At 38.0% G+C, this 18,958-nt stretch overlaps 2 protein-coding genes across 2 annotated transcripts; one reads left to right on the plus strand and one right to left on the minus strand.

Annotated features, from left to right (window-relative positions):
• Positions 1–6,458: 6,458 nt before the first annotated feature.
• Positions 6,459–7,999, minus strand: LOC136243392 (uncharacterized). Its single transcript, XM_066034906.1, has 3 exons — positions 7,328–7,999; positions 6,627–6,961; positions 6,459–6,558 (listed from the first exon to the last, which is right to left on the minus strand). The coding sequence occupies exons 1-3, from the start codon at positions 7,997–7,999 to the stop codon at positions 6,459–6,461; spliced, it is 1,107 nt and encodes a 368-aa protein (XP_065890978.1).
• A 360-nt stretch (positions 8,000–8,359) lies between these two features.
• On the plus strand, positions 8,360–12,574 carry LOC136243393 (uncharacterized). The gene is made up of 3 exons (XM_066034907.1): positions 8,360–8,788; positions 8,842–9,750; positions 12,458–12,574. Exons 1-3 carry the CDS (start codon positions 8,360–8,362, stop codon positions 12,572–12,574), a joined length of 1,455 nt encoding a protein of 484 aa, XP_065890979.1.
• The last annotated feature ends 6,384 nt before the right edge of the window (positions 12,575–18,958 follow it).

Consider the following 18,958-nt stretch of genomic DNA (forward strand, 5'->3'; position numbering starts at 1 on the left):
CTGATCTTCAACTACTATTAACTGTCCATGACTTAGCATCCAGTTTAAATGACAAAGCACAAACTGATTGCATACTGCTGGATTTCAGCAAGGCATTCGACAAGGTTTCCCACAAACTCTTACTGTTAAAGTTAAGGTACTATGGAATTACCAGAGAGACAATTAACTGTATTTAGTCTTTTTTAGCCAACCGTAAATAGTAAGTTTTTTGTGATGGTTCTATTTCAGAAGCTGTCAACGTTACCAGTGGAGTACCTCAGTGCTCTGTATTGGGCCCCTTACTGTTCTTGTTTTTATAAATGACTTTCCCAGCTGTATTAAATCTACTTGTCACCTAATTTGCAGATGACTGTCTGTTGTAACGTATTAAGACATGTACAGATAGGTATCTTTGGAATAAGAAGGCCAATAGCTAGCTAGCATTCACAGTACATTAGTCATCTTGCATACCGTACGCAAGGAAATTTTGACATAGAAAAACTTAACAAAATTGACGAATCAATTAAATTCATCAAACTTAAGTTCGTCAAATGTCTTTAAAAACACAGGTTTTGTCTATAATTTTTTGATTTCGACAACATTTTATTCATCAAATCTGCTGAAATGTGAATTCGTCAAATTTTTCTTGCATCAAAATTTCCTTGCGTATGGTACAGCAGTGTAGGTAAAGTATACGAAGTGATGCATACACATTTTTAAGTTGACATATAAAAGTGTAAAAACAAAATACAAGAATGGGGTATGGTATCAATGAGACAGCAACTCATTTACAGCCATATACATATAGTGCATTTTTGAGCTAGGATTTGAATATATGTTAGGTGGTTATTCACTTGGGTCAGTCAAGCCCATGAAACAACTAATTTAATTGCCATGTAATAACACTACATGTAAATGGGTAGTGTCAAGACCAGTATAAACCAAGATTTGAACTGTACTAGATCCCTTCTTCTCCCTACCAAATTGGTCTGGCCACACAAGGCAACCCAACATACACCACGCATGCACAAATTAAAGTATGTAGCTGTCATTGTGCACAAATCCTGTATGCTATAGAGTCTCTAGACCCTCGTTCACGTGAGAGTCTGTCTCTGCCAGACTGAGTTCTGTCACTGGAACATTGAAAAGCGAAAAACGTACAGTGTACATGCTATCACATTTACAGCTTTAGAGGCTAACCCCATACCTCTTATCCTCACAGATGAGTTCCTTCCTCTCAGTCCAACTCGTCGCCAACACAGCAACATTAACCTTAACAGATGCGCAGCATTAAAGGAGGTCCGAATGCCTAATGAGTCACGTAGTACCACAGATGATTCATCTACAGTCGCAAGCAGCTAATCAGCAATTGTTAGTATTGTACGCGCCTATAATGAAAGGATCCGCAGAAAATTAAAACGCGAAAGCAGCTGAGTTGCTGAATATCGTCGATGTTTAGCAAATGTCATCAATGTTTAGCAAATGTCGTCGTTATTTAGTAAATGTCGTCGATATTTAGCTAAATGTCGTCGATGTTTAGTAAATGTCATCGATGTTTAGCAAATGTTGTCGATGTTTAGTAAATGTCGTCGATGTTTAGCAAATGTCGTCGATGTTTAGTAAATATCGACGATATTTGGTTTAGATCTCAATTTTTGGGTTTTTGAGACAAATGGCACCCCATACTGTGTATGTATGTATGCTCTGTATGTGTATATGTATGTATGTTCTGTGTTGGGGACCACCTAGTACAGGCTAACTAGCCTTTTGTGGAACCCTTCTTTGGAAAAATTGATAATAAATAAATAAACAGAATATACTACAACTCAACTTCGTAGCACCCAAGAACTTCCAAGACAGAAATTTGGTAGAAATTTATCCAGAAATTAGAAATTTGGGTTGGCACATATCAAAACTCATGTCAAATTAACCCATACATTACAATTTTCCGTAAAATATTATTATGCAATGTACAGCAACCTATGCGGGAGGTAGGTTAGTTTTAAGTTACATTATTCATCATAACTCTCGTTCTGAAGAATTGTTCGGCCGCCATTAGGCCACTCCAATTTGTTCTTATGTTTCTGGTCATCTGAAGATTAGTTTTAGATGCGGGCGGGAGGAATTCAGCAACTAAGCAACAATGAAATGACTGCTCAATTAGAGTATTTTTGTGATTTACTGACTGTTCTATTAGAGTATATCGATCTGTACTATGCAGTATGCCCTTTTCTTGCAGGTTTTCACTGATAAAAGACATAGAGTGACACTGCGTAAGCAGCATGTTTGTACCCAATATCTGTTTCTGAAATCCAGCTTTTTCAAAAATCTGATGCGGGCATATTCCCCATGTATTTCTGAAATTTCACTTTCTGTAAAAAAGGATGCGGGCGGTGGACCAGAAACATAATTACCAACCCATACACGCATACCACTCCTCTATCCGATGGTAACAAAATTTATTCGAAGCTAAAGTGTTTACAGCTTGCAAATTTACAACAAACGATGGTAGCTAAATAGCAACTTACGCAATACAAAATCATAGATAATATAGTACACGATAGGGATTCGCAACAGTGACGTCACTACGGACAATCCTCGTTAGGGTAGGGACTTTGAGTGGCGATATCTCACTAACTTTACTTTGTTTCTTCTTGAATTTACCTTGACACTTTCCTATTCGCTATTAGATTAGTTAAGTGAGTGTTATCAAATCACGGCAGTTTGCAGTCAGTTTGTCTCGGAACTTTTTCGCTTTGGTTGCTCAGGCATGGCACCAATAGTTTTTGTGGTGCTATAACTGCTATTACTAAGGATTGTGACAAAAGGTACGAGAATTTTTTAAGCATCAACTATGTCCCCATGCAGTGACTGAAGATTTGTATAAAAGTTATATTTTGTGAAGCGAGGCTGATTCTGAGCCCACAAGTTTGCGTAACCAAGACCCATCAAACCCGTAACGAGGATTTTCCGTACATAAAACTATTCGTTCCTACGGAAATGACGTCACTGTTGCGAATCCCTTTACTATAATTATCTATGACAAAATCCATTGGAGAGCAAATCACGAATTTCGCGTTCTAATTAAATAGCGGCATCACGCCGTTACCATATCGATTACGATTTTTGTTCGGCCGGAATCGGATAGAGCAATTCATTACTTTCACATTTTACTGAGTCGGGTCCCAGTTTTGGTCTTTACATCAATCTATCCAAGTGTGAACTATACTGGCCTTCTGGTGACAGTTCTTTTCCTAACTTTCATCCTGCCATCAAGCGTATCAACCCCAAGAACAGTGGTTTGGAGCTTCTTGGATCTCCTATTTGGGGACCTCCACAGTTTTACGATGCCTTTTTATCTGTTCAATTTGATAAAATAGTTGCAATTCAGGATAAATTGGTTGACCTCGAGGACCCTCAAGTAGAGTTGCATCTGCTTAGGAGCTGTCTTAGCGTTTGCAAGGTCACTCACCTTTCACGTTGTGTGCCATCTTCCTCTTTGGGTTCCTTTCCCTCACATTTTGACCTTAGGTTGCAAGAATGCCTTAGTAGAATCTTGTGTTGTGGAATTTCTGATAGTAGTTGGACACAAGCCACCTTGCCATTTAGGTTAGGAGGCTTGGGCCTACGTGAATCTGAGCGTTCTGCTGCTCCTGCATTTGTGGGGTCCTGTAATTCTTCCAGTATTTTAGTGTCGCGTTTAGTGGAAACTTTTGATGTTTTTATGCCATTTCCCGGGGAGGATTGTTCCCTCGCTTTCTTCGAAGGTATGTCTGTTTCTGTGTTGCAAAACTCCTCTCAAACTGACCTTCAAGCCATTTTAGATGATTCACTTTTTAAACAGCTTGTTAAGCAGTTCCACCATTCGTGATCAAGCACGTCTGCGTGCTTTATCACATTCTTCTGGCACCAGCAGTGGTTGGCTTAAAGCACTTCCACAGCCTGCTTTGGGTCTAGCTATTCCTCCTCACAATTTTACTATAGCTTTACATTTGTGGCTTGGCATTCCTTTGTTCCCTTCTTTACCACTCTGTACTTGTCTATCTGTCATTGACCAGTTTGGTGATCATCTGCTGGGGTGCTCTCATGGTCCCTTGAGGATCCAGCGTCATAATGCTTTAGTGTCTGTTGTACACCATGCCTTGCTCCAAGATCACCCTGGTGTTCTTAGGGAGCAAGGCATTCCATCTGACCGATCTCGTCCTGGCGACATATACCACCCTGACTTTCATCTTGGTCGTCTTGCCTATTTTGATCTCTCCATCAGGAGTACCACTCAGTCTGCTGTCATATCTTCTGCTTCTTCTCAGGCTGGGGTGGCTGCTGCTGTTGGTGAGATAGCTAAGGACAACCAATACCAGGACATTGTGAATGATAATGGAGGAGATTTTATCCCTCTTGTATGTGAGACCTTTGGTGTTTGGTCACCATATGCCCTATCAATTTTAGGATCCATAGCTGACAGAACAACTGTTAGAAACGGTTTACCTCGAAAGTTTGCTAGGCGCCAACTTCTCCAGCAACTGTCTGTGACTTTGTGGAGGTACAATGCAAAAATGATACTCCGCCAGTATTCGCTTACTGCTGAGGACGAATTTCCTGACTTTGACATTGGTTGAGTTAAGTACGTATAGGTAGTAATAAGTATATAGTTAGGTAATAAGTAGTAGTATGTTGTAGTTTTCAGTATGTACGTGTGTTATGATCATCATAGTTTTCATTACATTCATAAGGAGTTCAATGATATTGAGTTGCATGATAAAATGATTACTGGCTGTAAATTTGATTTTGCCATCTTGACTTCACAATTCCCAATAGCATGTTTTGATATGAAATTTCCATATTTCGAAATTTCGTAGATGGATTTTGTATGTGAAGGACCCGCTGGATAACATTCATTTTGTTTAAGAATATACAACATTCTTAAACAAAATGTCTATTTACCACCTGAATACATACCTCAGTTTCATCTGCAGACATCACAGTACCAGCTACAGACCAGATCATGTCATAAATCGACCATGGAGAAGGAATATGCGAGATAGTATAACTGATATGCTAACATCATTAGAATGGCCACCACTCCAATTAAGGAGAAAATGTGCAAGATTAACCGGCTCTATTATACAAGATTATCCACAACCTAACTGAAATACCTAACAGCTACTTACCAACATTATCACCTGTCACTATTACAGAAGATCTAATCATGAACAAAAATTCCTACACTATCATACATCAATAGACAATTATAAGTAGCTACTCATTTTTTCCAAGAACAACACCAGAATGGAATGGACTACCACAAGACATCATCAACCAACAAACTATTGACAGCTTCAAACAATTATTATACAATCACTTTTAATTTAATGTACATTAGCACTTATGCCCCAGGCGGGCTCTGCTAATTAAACAATATAGCTAATAATAATAATAATAATAATAATAAATATGTTCAGACTCATCGAACCATTTTGTAACACTGACACCTACAAATACTCCTTTATACCATCAACATCCAAGGCAATGGAACGTACTACCTCGCTACATCTTTGAAGCGGAAAACACTGACATATTTAAATCTCTGCTACGTGACTATTATTTTGCAATCAATAGCTAACATTATTTATTAGCTATATTATATCTGTGTAGCTAGCTATATTCTTCTGCTTGTGAAGTTTTCACAGCAAAATTAAATAATAATAAGTATTTCGGGACTGAGGCATGTGAGGCTCCTCAGCAGTGTCTCGGCGACCTCTCTCCTGGATCCGATGTGACGAAACGTTGGTCAGAAGAAACCTGACTATGCGCTGGGCAACAGCCAGCGGTGTAGTCATGCAGTATTAAGTCGCTTTATGATTATGATTATGATTATGATTAGATACTGGAAAGACAGCACTCAGTGCTGGTTACATCCAGGAGGGGGGGGGGACCCTCAAAACAAAAAGGGGGTTAATTACAACAAATCTAGTCCAAAAATACAATTATTAAACTGTTCTAGTGACTCTGTATCGATGATGTGATTAGGGAGGTTATTCCATTGCTTGATAGTTCCTGGAAAGTAACTCTGTTGGTAAGCAAGTGTTCTAGTTGAAGGAATTATATATCTGTATTGGTGATGCAATCTAGTTGGATATGAAGTAGGCTTGAAATACTCAGGGAGCTGGATAGATGGCAAAGCGTGATGTAATACTCTATATAGTAAGTTCAAACGATCAATACATCTTCTGCTCTGTAGGCTCTTCCAATGCAGTTGATCCAACAGGTAAGTGACACTACTCATTGGATTGTAATCCGATGCTACCCATCTTGCAGCACGACGTTGTACCTTCTCTAAAGTATTAATTAAGTATAGCTGGTGAGGGTCCCAGACACAACTAGCATATTCCAGCAGAGGACGTATTGATGTTAAATAGGCTGTTATCTTAACTTCTTTGGAGCATTTACTTATATTACGTTTAAGAAAGTTGAGACTTTTAGTTGCTTTGCCGCAAAGATGATCGATGTGGTGGGACCAAGACATTGATTGGTGGAATATGACCCCTAGATATGGATGCTGACTCTTCAGTTCCAGAGCTTTATTGTCAATGCTGTAGGTGGTGAGCATGGGAGTTTTGCTTCTTGAACAACGTAGAAAAACACACTTTTCAACATTTAGTTTCATTTGCCAAGTTTTAGCCCAGTGGAAGACTTTATTTAGATCTTGTTGTAGGATACTATTGTCTTCTTCTGAATCAATAATTCTGTAAATAATACAGTCATCGGCAAAGAGACGAATCGAGGAGTTGATATTTGTAGATATGTCATTGATGTAAAGTAGGAACATTAATGGCCCAAGTACAGTGCCTTGTGGGACACCTGACTTTACTGGAACAAACCTGGAAGTTACATTATTTAGCACTACTCTTTGTTTGCGTTGTGTTAGCCAAGCCTTAATCCATTGATGAAGGTCTCCTTGTATTCCATAGTGTGATAGTTTCTGTAATAATCGTTTATGAGGAACTGAGTCAAAAGCTTTTGAGAAATCTAATAAAATTAGATCTATTTGTTTCTGTTGGTCCATTACCTTTAAGATTTCCTCTGTTAGCATTACTAGTTGGGATTGACATGAGTACTTAGGCCTAAAACCGTGTTGGCAATTATTGAGGATATTATTTTGGTCTACATGATTCATAATTGAGTGAAAAACAATATGTTCCATTACCTTGCAACAGGTAGAGGTAAGAGAAATTGGTCGATAATTATTAGCTGAGTTTCGGTTGCCTTTCTTATGTACAGGGACAACATTTGCTGTTAGCCAGTCAGTTGGAAGATTGTTGGTGGTAAAAGATTGAGTAAAAATTACCTGGAGTATAGGTGCAATTTCAGCTCTGCATAATTTCAGTATTTGCGTAGGAATCCCATCAGGACCTGGAGCCTTGCTAGTATCCAATTGTTGAAGTAAGTTTTCAATTCCTTCGGTTGAAAATATAATGTGGTCACAAATGGGATACGTAGGAATGTCCAGATTTGGAGTTTCGTTATCTTCGTCAGTAAAAAAAGTGTAGAACTGATCATTAAATGCATTAGCAATGTCAACAGAAGAAGTAAGCAGGGAGTCATTACTTTCTAAGGTGGTAACGTTTGGATGGTCTTTCTTTAAGTTCTTGATTAATGACCAAAATCGTTTTCTGTTGTTGCAGTGGGAGTCGTCAAATAGGTATTTACAGTAATTGTTATGAGCTTTATCAACTAAACTGTTAACTTCGTTCCTTAGCTTCCTGTACGCTTTCCAGTCGTTTTCATTTTGTGTAGCCTTAGCTTTGTTGTACAATCTACGCCTTTTAGATATCTTACGTTTAATTTCTCGATTTAGCCATGGAGCTTCTTTGCGATTCTTGACCATTCTTGATGGAACGTGCCTGTTCGTCATTTCAAAAATCATATCTTTGAAATTATTCCAGTTATTTTCAACAGGTCTTTTGTAGGGATCACTCTGGAAGAACAGGTCTTTAAAAGCTCTAACATCTTCTAGCATTGATTCTGTGTTTGCAATACTCGTAACGGTCTGCGAACTAACGCCATATCACCTGTACCATAGATATACGACTCTTAATATTAGCCTAGGAGTCGTATATCTATGCTTGTACAGTAACTAAACAGACGCGTCTGTCACGTGCACTATATAGCATTCGTGATACCATAGCAACAAGGAAACGTGCGCCCATGAATAGTGTCAGGTCTCACTTACACTATAATATAGTAACGTAAAATAACTAGCATAGATTGTTAAGCTTTTTTCAATTCTAATCTACACAAGCTTCCTTGTTGCCATGGTATCACGAACGCTATATAGTGCACGTGACAGACGCGTCTGTTTAGTTACTGTACAAGTGACATGGCGTTTGTTCGCAGACTGTTACGAGTATTGGTAAAGCGACTTAATACTACACTGGCTGTTGCCCAGCGCATAGTCAGGTTTCTTCTATCAACGTTTCGTCACATCCGATCCAGGAGGGAGATGTGGAGCGTCGCCGAGACACTACTAAGGAGCCTTATTCCGGAAGTAGTAGAAGGGAGCACCCACAGAACGGTGGAGGAGCGGGACGAATTGGGAGTAACCAGCAACATATTTGGAGAAGAAATAAACACCAAAGAAGGAATGGAAAGTTTGTCATCAAATCCCATCGGAGTTGATCATGAGACTGATGACGAGAAGGACGTGACTGTGATGAGCTCTTCACATTGCTTGATGATTACAGGTAAGTTTTCCATTTCAATGCTGTCCACTATTATGGAAACAAGTGAAGAAGATGACACAGACAAGGTAGCTATACATGAAAACTTTACACCTGCATGACATAATATTTTATATTGCAGGACTCAGAAACAAGTTCTACTGAAACGTTTGATCTGAATGATGCAAATGTGTTTAGAGGTGTGGATTCAAGTGGTTTATATTATTTGAGCGATCCAAGATCACTGAGTAATTCAAGCTCTTTAAGTGATATAAGTTCTGTAAGTGACCTGAGTTCTCTGATTGAAGTGAGTTCTCTAAGTGATGTGAGCTGTCTGAGTAATGTCAGCTCTCTTTGTGAAGTGAACTCACTGAGCGAAGTGAGCTGTCTGAGCAAAGTGAGTTCTCTCTGTGAAGTGAGCTCACTGAGCACAGTGAATTGTCTGAACAAAGTGAATTCTCTCTGTGAAGTGAACTCACTGAGTGAAGTGAGCTTCCTGAGCAAAGTGAGTTCTCTTTGTGAAGTGAGCTCACTGAGTGAAGTGAGCTCCCTGAGCAAAGTGAGTTCTCTTTGTGAAGTGAGCTCTCTGAGTGAAGTGAGTTCTCTAAGCAAAATGAGTTCTCTGAGCAAAGTGAGTTCTCTTTGTGAAGTGAGCTCTCTGAGTGAAGTGAGCTCCCTGAGTGAAGTGAGCTCCCTGAGTGAAGTGAGCTCCCTGAGTGAAGTGAGCTCCCTGAGTGAAGTGAGCTCCCTGAGTGAAGTGAGCTCCCTGAGTGAAGTGAGCTCCCTGAGTGAAGTGAGCTCCCTGAGTGAAGTGAGCTCCCTGAGTGAAGTGAGCTCCCTGAGTGAAGTGAGCTCCCTGAGTGAAGTGAGCTCCCTGAGTGAAGTGAGCTCCCTGAGTGAAGTGAGCTCCCTGAGTGAAGTGAGCTCCCTGAGTGAAGTGAGCTCCCTGAGTGAAGTGAGTTGCAAAATGAGCTCTCTGAGTGAAGTGAGTTGCGAAGTGAGCTCTCTGACTGGTGTAAACTCGCTGAGTGACATGAGCTTTCTGGTTAATGTGAGTTCTTTAAGTCATGCTAGTTCTATGAATTCTTCAACTTCTCTGAATAATGTGAGTTCCACGAGTGATGTGAGTTCCATAGGTTATCCCTATGATTTGAGTTTTCCAGTGTTTTCTGTAAACCAAGTGACATGTGTCTGATTTAAAAAAGTAACCATGCAACAGATGATGGAGCCAGTTGTACTTTATCTCTTCTTATAGTGATTAATAAATATGTTGGCAGTTTCCTAGTATGGTGGTGTGTGCTCACTAAACTGAAATAAGGCAGTTAATATCTTCACAATACCATAGATTATAGACACGCACGCGTACACACACACACACACACACACACGGGATTGGAAACATGTCACATGATATCACAAAATCGTTTCAAATCCATCCTCAAGGTAAGTCTTGTTGTGGAAAAGTTCTATTATTGTATTAAATAAGCCTGTCAGGTAATACAAACACCTTATCAAGCAATTCTGTTGATTTTTTGAAAGAATTTTCTATGAAGCAGAATTTTAGGCTCGCAGACAATCCTAACCTACATGCTGGGGTATTGTTTACTCGTAGTGCCTAGCAAAAATGAACAAGCTCTGCAGATTTATAAGTTGTTAGATGTATATTACGTACCCAAATCAATGTGAAATGCTTCTTCGTGTAGTGGGCTACAAGCTATGGCCTAAGACGGCATCCAGTGTCGAACATCAAGGATTTTGTGGTACCAATTACTCAGCAACGGAGACTACTGCAAGGCTGTAATTCATGTAATAGTTGTTATGATCTACCATTCACCCAAGTCAAAGAATTATTTCTCTTATTCCAACCTGGCTGTAGGTGAAGATGAGCCGCAAGTTTCCAATCCTGTGTGTGTCTATAATCTATGACAATACACAGTTGAAAGTTAGTAACTGATGAATGTTCTATTAGAATATCTTGATATAAAATATTCAACTTCCTTTTCCCAATAGTGTAAAGTGCAACTATATAGCTTTTGTCTTTTTAATTACCCAGTGGTTTTCTTCCACCCACCCTCTTTATGATGAAACCTGTCACCTTTGAGCCACTATTTTCTTAATACCATATAGAGGGAAACTTTGGCGGGGATAAACTTTGGCGAATAACAAGCTTGGTGAATAAACTTAGGCAAATTCAAGCTCAATGTTTAGCTATAAAGATGCTAATCTGAGTAATTGGCAGATTAAACTTTGGCAGACTTGTAGCAAATCACTAAATTCACCAAAGTTTTTTCCCTGCCAAAATTTCCCTCTATATATACGGTACTTAAAGAATTAGTAGGGTCTGTTATCGCAAAATTTTACCAAAATTGTAACACAGCAGATTAAAGTACCAAATTTGGTATAGTGATTCCTTAGGATGTATAAAATGGTTTCAGCCACCATGAACTCACCCTGCACGAACAGCTATAATTTTAACAGTCCACAAAATTAAAACTCATCACTTTACTATATTGAATAACTTTTTTTCCTAACCACATTCCATAGTTCCTGTTTGTGAATGAGTAGTCCATGACATCCCATAATAGTTTTATTAATATTATGTCTGTGTGAAAGATAGAGTCACTCAAAAGCAATGTCCATGTTTCCACTACACTGGCTGAGTACTGTACACAGAACACCAGTTTCCTGGATACTTGACCTCCTGAGGTTGTAAACAGGTTCAACCTTACAATAATGTATGTATAACTATTTGCTATAGCTAAGCTATACATTTGTGCAATTCTATTTGCTAATAAAATGTGCATACATTGCTGTTCTGTTATTGAAATTATGACAAAATCAAATGATAGTTCACCAAGGGGGTCCCCTGTCACTGAGTATTCCAGGATAATCCTACATGTATGTCAGAGTATCCCAGGATTATGCAGATACTTTAACTATGCATTATTTGAGACTCCAAAGATAATGGCAATATCCTGGGACGCCTATAGAATAAGTCTACCTCCACAGGAAAATTTTGAAAAATTTGCTTGATTTTGGTGATTAAATAAACACCACAGTTGTCCAGTGCTGCCACAAACAGTCATGCTCCCAGACCCTCTAATTAGACATGCTTTGGATCTAGCTTATTTTAACTCTGCAGGTCACATGCTCTATAGGCACGGCCAGACATGCAATTAACCTATTCTCTGTCATAGTGTTTACTGATTAGAATTTTTTGGTTCCTACTCCCAAAAAGATTCATACTGGAACTACTGGTTAGTATAGTCCTCTGTTAAATTACATGAGATGACATTAATGAAACATAGCTATTCCTTTCATGAATAGTAGTTTAATTTTTAGCAATTTTAATTTTTGCCTAACTTATAGTTTTGTTTAGGCCTTAATTGTATTTTCACATATTAATACAACTATTATGAGATTTCATAGACTATTCATTCACAAACAGGAACTATTAACCTTTGGGAATGTGGTAAGGAAAACAGACTGGGTTATGATTATAGTGCGGGACATCATAACTTACCAAAAACATGACGTGCTATATAATTTGATGGACCACTACACATGTTATAAATAAAGCACTGTAAGCTTCAAAGTGTTTATGCTATGGCTACGCAATCAATGTCATTTTACTTGTGGTGTAATAAGGATTAAAGTGACACCTAGGGATTTGCCCTACAACAAAAGCATGAGAACCAAAACACGCCGTGAAAACAAATTTTAGTTCATAAGCATGCAAATTCATTACATACCTTTAGAAAATGATCCATAACTTGTTCCCAGTTGATCGTATTCACTCCAAACAACTGCTGGCTGATTCGCCATCAATGGCGAATAAGGCCATAAATAGCTCATGTGATACAAATGCTAATTAACGTGGCAGACGAAGCATGGAATGTGGCATTGCAACAAAACCAGTCACTGTTCTTCATCGCTTTATAACAAGTAAGCCTCTGTTGTTACAGTGATTATTTAGTCTTCCCCTATTATCCCTATAAACAAACTTTCTTTTGATATCTAGTTTTAGGCCAATGGAGTTAGGCAAGTCAAATGATTTGGCCATATAGCTTGGTACTAGTACGCATTCCTCAAAACATTTTGTATGGCTTTAAAGGTTAAGGCTGGTTCTAAAAGCTATAACTCTTGACTAATTTTTTTTTTATCTGTCTTGTATACAATCTGTGTGTGCACCAAATTTCATCAGCATTAATGGCTGTCTGGTTGAGAAAAAGTGACTTATGTGCTTATGTGTTTCCCTTTTATTCACAACAACATGGAAATAAAAGATATCATAAATTTGTCTCATACAAAGTTAGAGCTACAGGGGCGGATCTAGGATTTATAAAAGGGGGGGGCTAACTCAAGGTACTAATCTCTTGGGAACTAGGGGGGTCTGGGGGCATACCCCCCCAGGAAAATTTTGAAAAATAGATGCTAAAATACTGCAATTTGGAGACATTTTCACATAAAATTCATAATATTTTCTGCCTGTAGATATTTTATATACTGCGTGCCTTTAGATTATAGGTATGGCTCTCCGAAGCATTTTGCTAATGGAAAAGTTTGGGTAGGTGCAGACAACCAAGTACATGATGCACCCTCTCACAATTGCACAACACTGGATAGGTGCATGTTAGACTAATAATGTTGAAGGTGGAAAATTTTGAAATTTGAACAATACAAGATTGAATCTGAGAGCATTTTCAATGGAAATTGTGTACTTGAATTAAGTATTGCCATACATATTAACTACATATACACAAGTAGATGAATAAAGCCCTTTAAACAGACCAATGCACTTCGTTGTATGTATGGGTGCAGGCAGATTTGGAAAAATTCCATAACAGAACCAACTACATGTTTCCAGTGAATGTTCTATTAGAGTAGTTAGTTGACTGCTCTATTAGAGTATCTCGATCTTGTACACCTCCAATGCTGATCCGGGTCCTTGTTGCATAAACTTTAGCATAAATCCACTGATAATACTTTGGAAAGATGTTTATAAGGTGGTTTTATGAGTATTTGTATTATTAGTGATCATATAATTATGCTAAGACAAAATTTCATTATAACACTCAGCATATTGATCAAGTAAAGCCTAAATATGAAGGGGGAAGCCCCCCCCCCCCCTGGATCCGCCCCTGAGCTATCACTGTACTCCTTTCCCACCAAGATTCAGCTTTGTGGCTTATACCTACATGGAGAAAAAGTGAAGTATGTGATTTTAACCAGTTATTACACCTACTCAGTGCACGAATAGTTCACATTGCATGGTATGGCTTCAACTTCCATTTGTATAACCACAATGGTTACATGTTCCACCTGTCCAAATTTCAATGAAATAGACATGAAGTTATGACACCACAAACACAGTACACTACTTTTTGGTAAGTTATGATGTCCTGCACTATATAAGGGACCCACATTACCAACTATTTAATACTTTACAACGAAAGACTGCTCTATTAGAGGGTTTTAAAATTGCTTTGTCATAAATCACATATAGTTGTACTGAGAGCTAATTGATGTGTGCAGACAGCTTTATTGATCAACCAGTAGCTTATCTAACTAATGAAATCCATACAAGTGCAAATTATATTCATATGGTTATAAGTGTCGCCACTATTATCTTAAACAAGATTCATAGTTCCAAAGAATTCATTAGCCCATATAGTACTGCTAATGTCAAAGCCTATAGTTATTCTTTGAAGGATTGCTGTGCGCTGTTTCAAAAATAAATCTATAAATGGGTGACTGCTTTATTAGAGTAACTCAAAATAATTGTGCTCGTATCAGCAGCAGTTATATACTTACAATCACTTTTTTTGCTTTGACGTATTGAGTGGTTAGATGGCTGTTTATCTAGCTAATGAAATCTTACAATTGTAAACTATATTCACACCGCTACTGGTGACATGTTTGACTTCTATAATGTGATTCATTATTAAAGGAAGTTTATTAGTCCCTACGGTGTATATAGCACTGTGCTAAGTGTTTCTGCTTAAAAGTATTCTTGAAATGCTCTGTATAGTACCAAAATCCATAATGACTGTATTCACTGACTAATAGAGCATTCACCAAATTCGCAAAATTGTCATGTTAGGCAACTTTTAGTAGAATTTTATACATACTTTTACAAGGTTTATACATTCCATACTTTATACATTAGGACCAGGACCTCCATTTTCCAAACACCTTTGTGGTCAGTTCAATCGTAAGTGTTCAGATAAGTGAATTTGTTTGGATAAATGAAGCCCAATCATTTATAGACAGAGTTCTGTTCAACTATACTCTAATAGAACGTTCACCTAATTGCCAAAATACTTTAATAGAGCAGTTACTTATACTGTTTAGATAATCAAGGGTTCCGATAATCGATGTAAGTCACAGTGGCTATAGTATTGCATAATGAAGATTCTAGACCTGACCTACGGGGGCCAAGTAGGGCACAGCATGACTATATATTGTTGTATGGCTGTAATATAAAGTAGAATTTCAGGGTCTAGGGGGTACAACCCCCAGAACTGCAGGATTTTTTTTGAAAACAGCCTAAAAATTTAATATTAAAAACATGATAAATGACAATACCAATCTATATTGAAACTTTTCCCCAATACTTATTTTTCAGCAGGTACCCTTATAGAATCACCTATGGCCTTGCATAGCTAAACCACTCTTTTTCTGTCATGGTGCCTTGTGCAATTCCTAGAAATTACTTTAAGTAAGGTCTGGACTGCTTAGCACATAGGCACTCATTTTTTAATCAGTTACACAGTTATTTCAACTCATGATTGTACAGTAGCTGTACTGTAAAGTGTACTGTGTATCTATGACTAAACTGATGCATCTGTCATGTGCACTATATGTGACCGAAGTTTGGAAAACCATCGATATATGCACAATAGTACTTTTGTAATAAAACGCATTTAAAAGTATCGGTAAAAAATGCAAGCTCCAGAAAAAAATTATGCAAGTTTTTATTGCCTTACTGGTGAGCGAATTAAGCCTCCAATCGATAAATCCTGGGCATCATCGTGTTCGCCTGTTCATAGGGAGTACAAAAATCTTTGTTTCATCTCTATACACAAAAAAATTTCAAAGTTACAGACGTTTGTTTACGTTGTGGTGACGAAAGAATTTACTGACGATCATTTTTCAGTTAACTTGCCTTCCTTCGCGAACACAGAAGCATGCCTGGGGAAAATACTATACCTTGGTGGATGCACAAATTCATGGCGAACACAATGAGCCAAGATCCAATTTTGTGCGTCGTTGTATCAGTAAGTTATGATGGTTTATGTAAGCGCCTGTAGATTCTTTTCTCGATAGCTGCTGTACATATCTATTTATTTGCTTGTCTGGCTGTCTAGTGCTGTATTTCCAATGCTACTTAACTTATGAAGCTGAAACTTAGCTAGTCCATTCCTCTGTCCCAGTAGAAAACAAAGAACAAATAAAATGATTATGAAAATTGTGCGGATATCGATGATTTTCTAAAATTAGGTCACATATATAGCATATAGTGTTCATGATACCATGGCAACAAGGAAACATGTGTTACTGGTTTTATTATAGTGTGAGACCTCACACTCTGTTCAGATAGCCTGAATGGAGTGTCAAGTCTCACTCGCACTATAATAAACCAGTATCACAAAATAACTAGCATAGGTTGTTAAGCTTTTTTCGCAGTTCTAATCTACAGGCTGTCCACACCATAAGACTCATTATCACCATCACAAATGCTAGCCATATGACAAACTTGTCAGTACAAGCCAAGTGGTACTGTTTAAGGATACGGTATAGTCACAGGCAATCATTCAATGCCTATCGATACTTTTTGAGAAGGCCATAAAACAGTCTACTGAGCCTAGCAGCGTGAAAGGTTTAAAGTGAACACGAAGCCCTTCATATATAATGTTTTTATGTTGCTACAGTGTAGTTTGAGGCAGGTGGAACACTACAAGTTGTTGTAGCAAGACAGGTAAGCCAGCCTGTGCATCACTCAGCTCCAGCTGTCACTACAATGTTTTTCCACTGCCAAATAGAGCAAAAGCTGTAGGCTCTATGAGCATGGTGATACTGTACATTAAATTTATTAGGTCCTGTGGAAGCGTTTTTGGCGTATTTCTTCCCAGTGACAGAGATACAAGCCTTCAAAGAGCTTGTTTCACTCAAAGAAACTACTAAAAATATCTTCACAAACAGTAACTTAAAATATCGCTTCCACAGGACCTAGATATTTTAGTTGCTTAGTTACTTGTGTTGAAATTATAGGGATTCAGTAATCTGTTGGTCTGGTTTTTGGCAGCGCGTTTTTGAAAAACATCGCTCTATCGAAGGGCCGTAGCCAGGGGGGGTCTGAAGAACCGCCCTCTTGGAAAAAAGTCCATAATTTCAGTGAAAAGGTCCATAATTTAACCAAAAAGGTCCACAATTTTAGTATACAAGTCCAAATTTTCAGGAGCAAAAGTCCATTAGCTACAGTTTACTAGATACCACTAATAAGCTAAATTAAGTGCTCCAAGTAACTCATTCAGTGCTTGTATTAAATGCAATACAAAATCGAGATACTCTAATAGAGCAGTCAACCACTCTAATAGAACAATCACTGTAATAGAACAGTCACAATTACATTTTCTTTTAAAAGCTACTTAATTTACATGTAGATTGTCTAAACCGAGCTTTCATTAAAATATAAGATTTTGGTGGACAAGCCCCTCCATGCAGAGCCCACGAATAGCATCCATGCTTCAACTCCATGCAATGTGTAAATTTCATTGTTTAAGACACCCTTTGTTCTGCTCCACTGCCCCTGTTGATCATGGCAAAGTGCTCAATCTTATTATTCACTGTGACATTCCAATATACTATATTTAGACACATGCATGTGTAGATGGTATAATTACAGTAGTAGTAGAGATATTTTTCCAGATATCATCCATACAGTTGGTCTTCAGCTTACCTTAAAAGTTGTTATTTTTATTGACTGAAATTCCACTAAATTCAACCTTTTAGTATCTATTTTCAAAAAATTTCCTGGGGGGGGGGGGGGGGCATGCCCTCAGACCCCCCTAGTTTCAGCATGCAAGCCCACACCATAATATAATCTGAATCATTTCATATTAAAAGGTCCACTTTTCTTCTAAAAGAACCTACCCAGACAAAAGTCTGGATACAGACCTGTATCGTGGACCATATACCCAAGAACAGTTGTTGTTCTGCAGTATAAACAAACAAGTACAAATAGTTGTATTACACAGTTGGTGAAATTATTCATCCCTTGCTTGGTTTAGAGCAGGTTCTGTAATTTGTTCCGCCCACGTATTTTTAAATATACCGTAACCTTAAATCATATAGTTGCAAAATTATCTAATGGTACAGGTGACATAACATTAGTTTGCAGACTGTTGCGCCGTAGATAGTATCTATGGCACAACAGTCTGCGAACTAATGCCAGTGTCTCAGAGATGCCATATCTCTCCTGGATTGGATATGACAGTGTGACAAAAGGTTGATAGAAGAAACCTCTACCGTAGTTATTAGCGTAGAGTCTATAGTTGCTACGTTATACAGTACTAATAACTACGGTTAAGGTTTCTTCTATCAACATGAGATGCCATATCTCTCTCCTGGATTGAATTGGATGTGGCAGTCTGACAAAACGTTGATAGAAGAAATCTCAACTGTAGTTTTAGCGTAGAGAGTATCTATCTGGAGTTGATCATGAGACTGATGATGAGAAGGAGTTAGTTGATTTCCTCTTCACATTGTCTGATGATTACAGGTAAGTGTCCTATTTCATTGAAACAAGTGAAGATGATAGCTACAGAAAAGGTGCATAGAAACCTTACATCATACTGGTAATGGCTAAGGCAGATCCTATCAAAATTACTGAACTCACAAGTTTTGCTAGTTGTGGCCACATTTTGATGCTTAGCAACCCTATTCTATTATGCATACTGTGAAACCATTCAAGCTCTGGAAATATGTGTTGTCTCAGATTTTATGCAGTCATTTAAAACTTTAACATAATCTAGAGTATTTGAAATGATATTATATTGTAAAATAATATCAATCTGTATAATTAATACTGATTTTCTACATTTCACGTGTGGTACTATATTAGAGCAGTCGGACATTACTGTTATCAGTCACATCTGCTTTAACAGAAATATTAGTACATTGTCACACTGCCTTTCTACATGCACACCTATATAGGACCACAACCATTTTTTACTTTTACACAAACATTTAATAAT

This window comes from Dysidea avara, chromosome 13, assembly GCF_963678975.1.
Source record: "Dysidea avara chromosome 13, odDysAvar1.4, whole genome shotgun sequence".
Lineage (NCBI taxonomy): Eukaryota > Metazoa > Porifera > Demospongiae > Dictyoceratida > Dysideidae > Dysidea > Dysidea avara.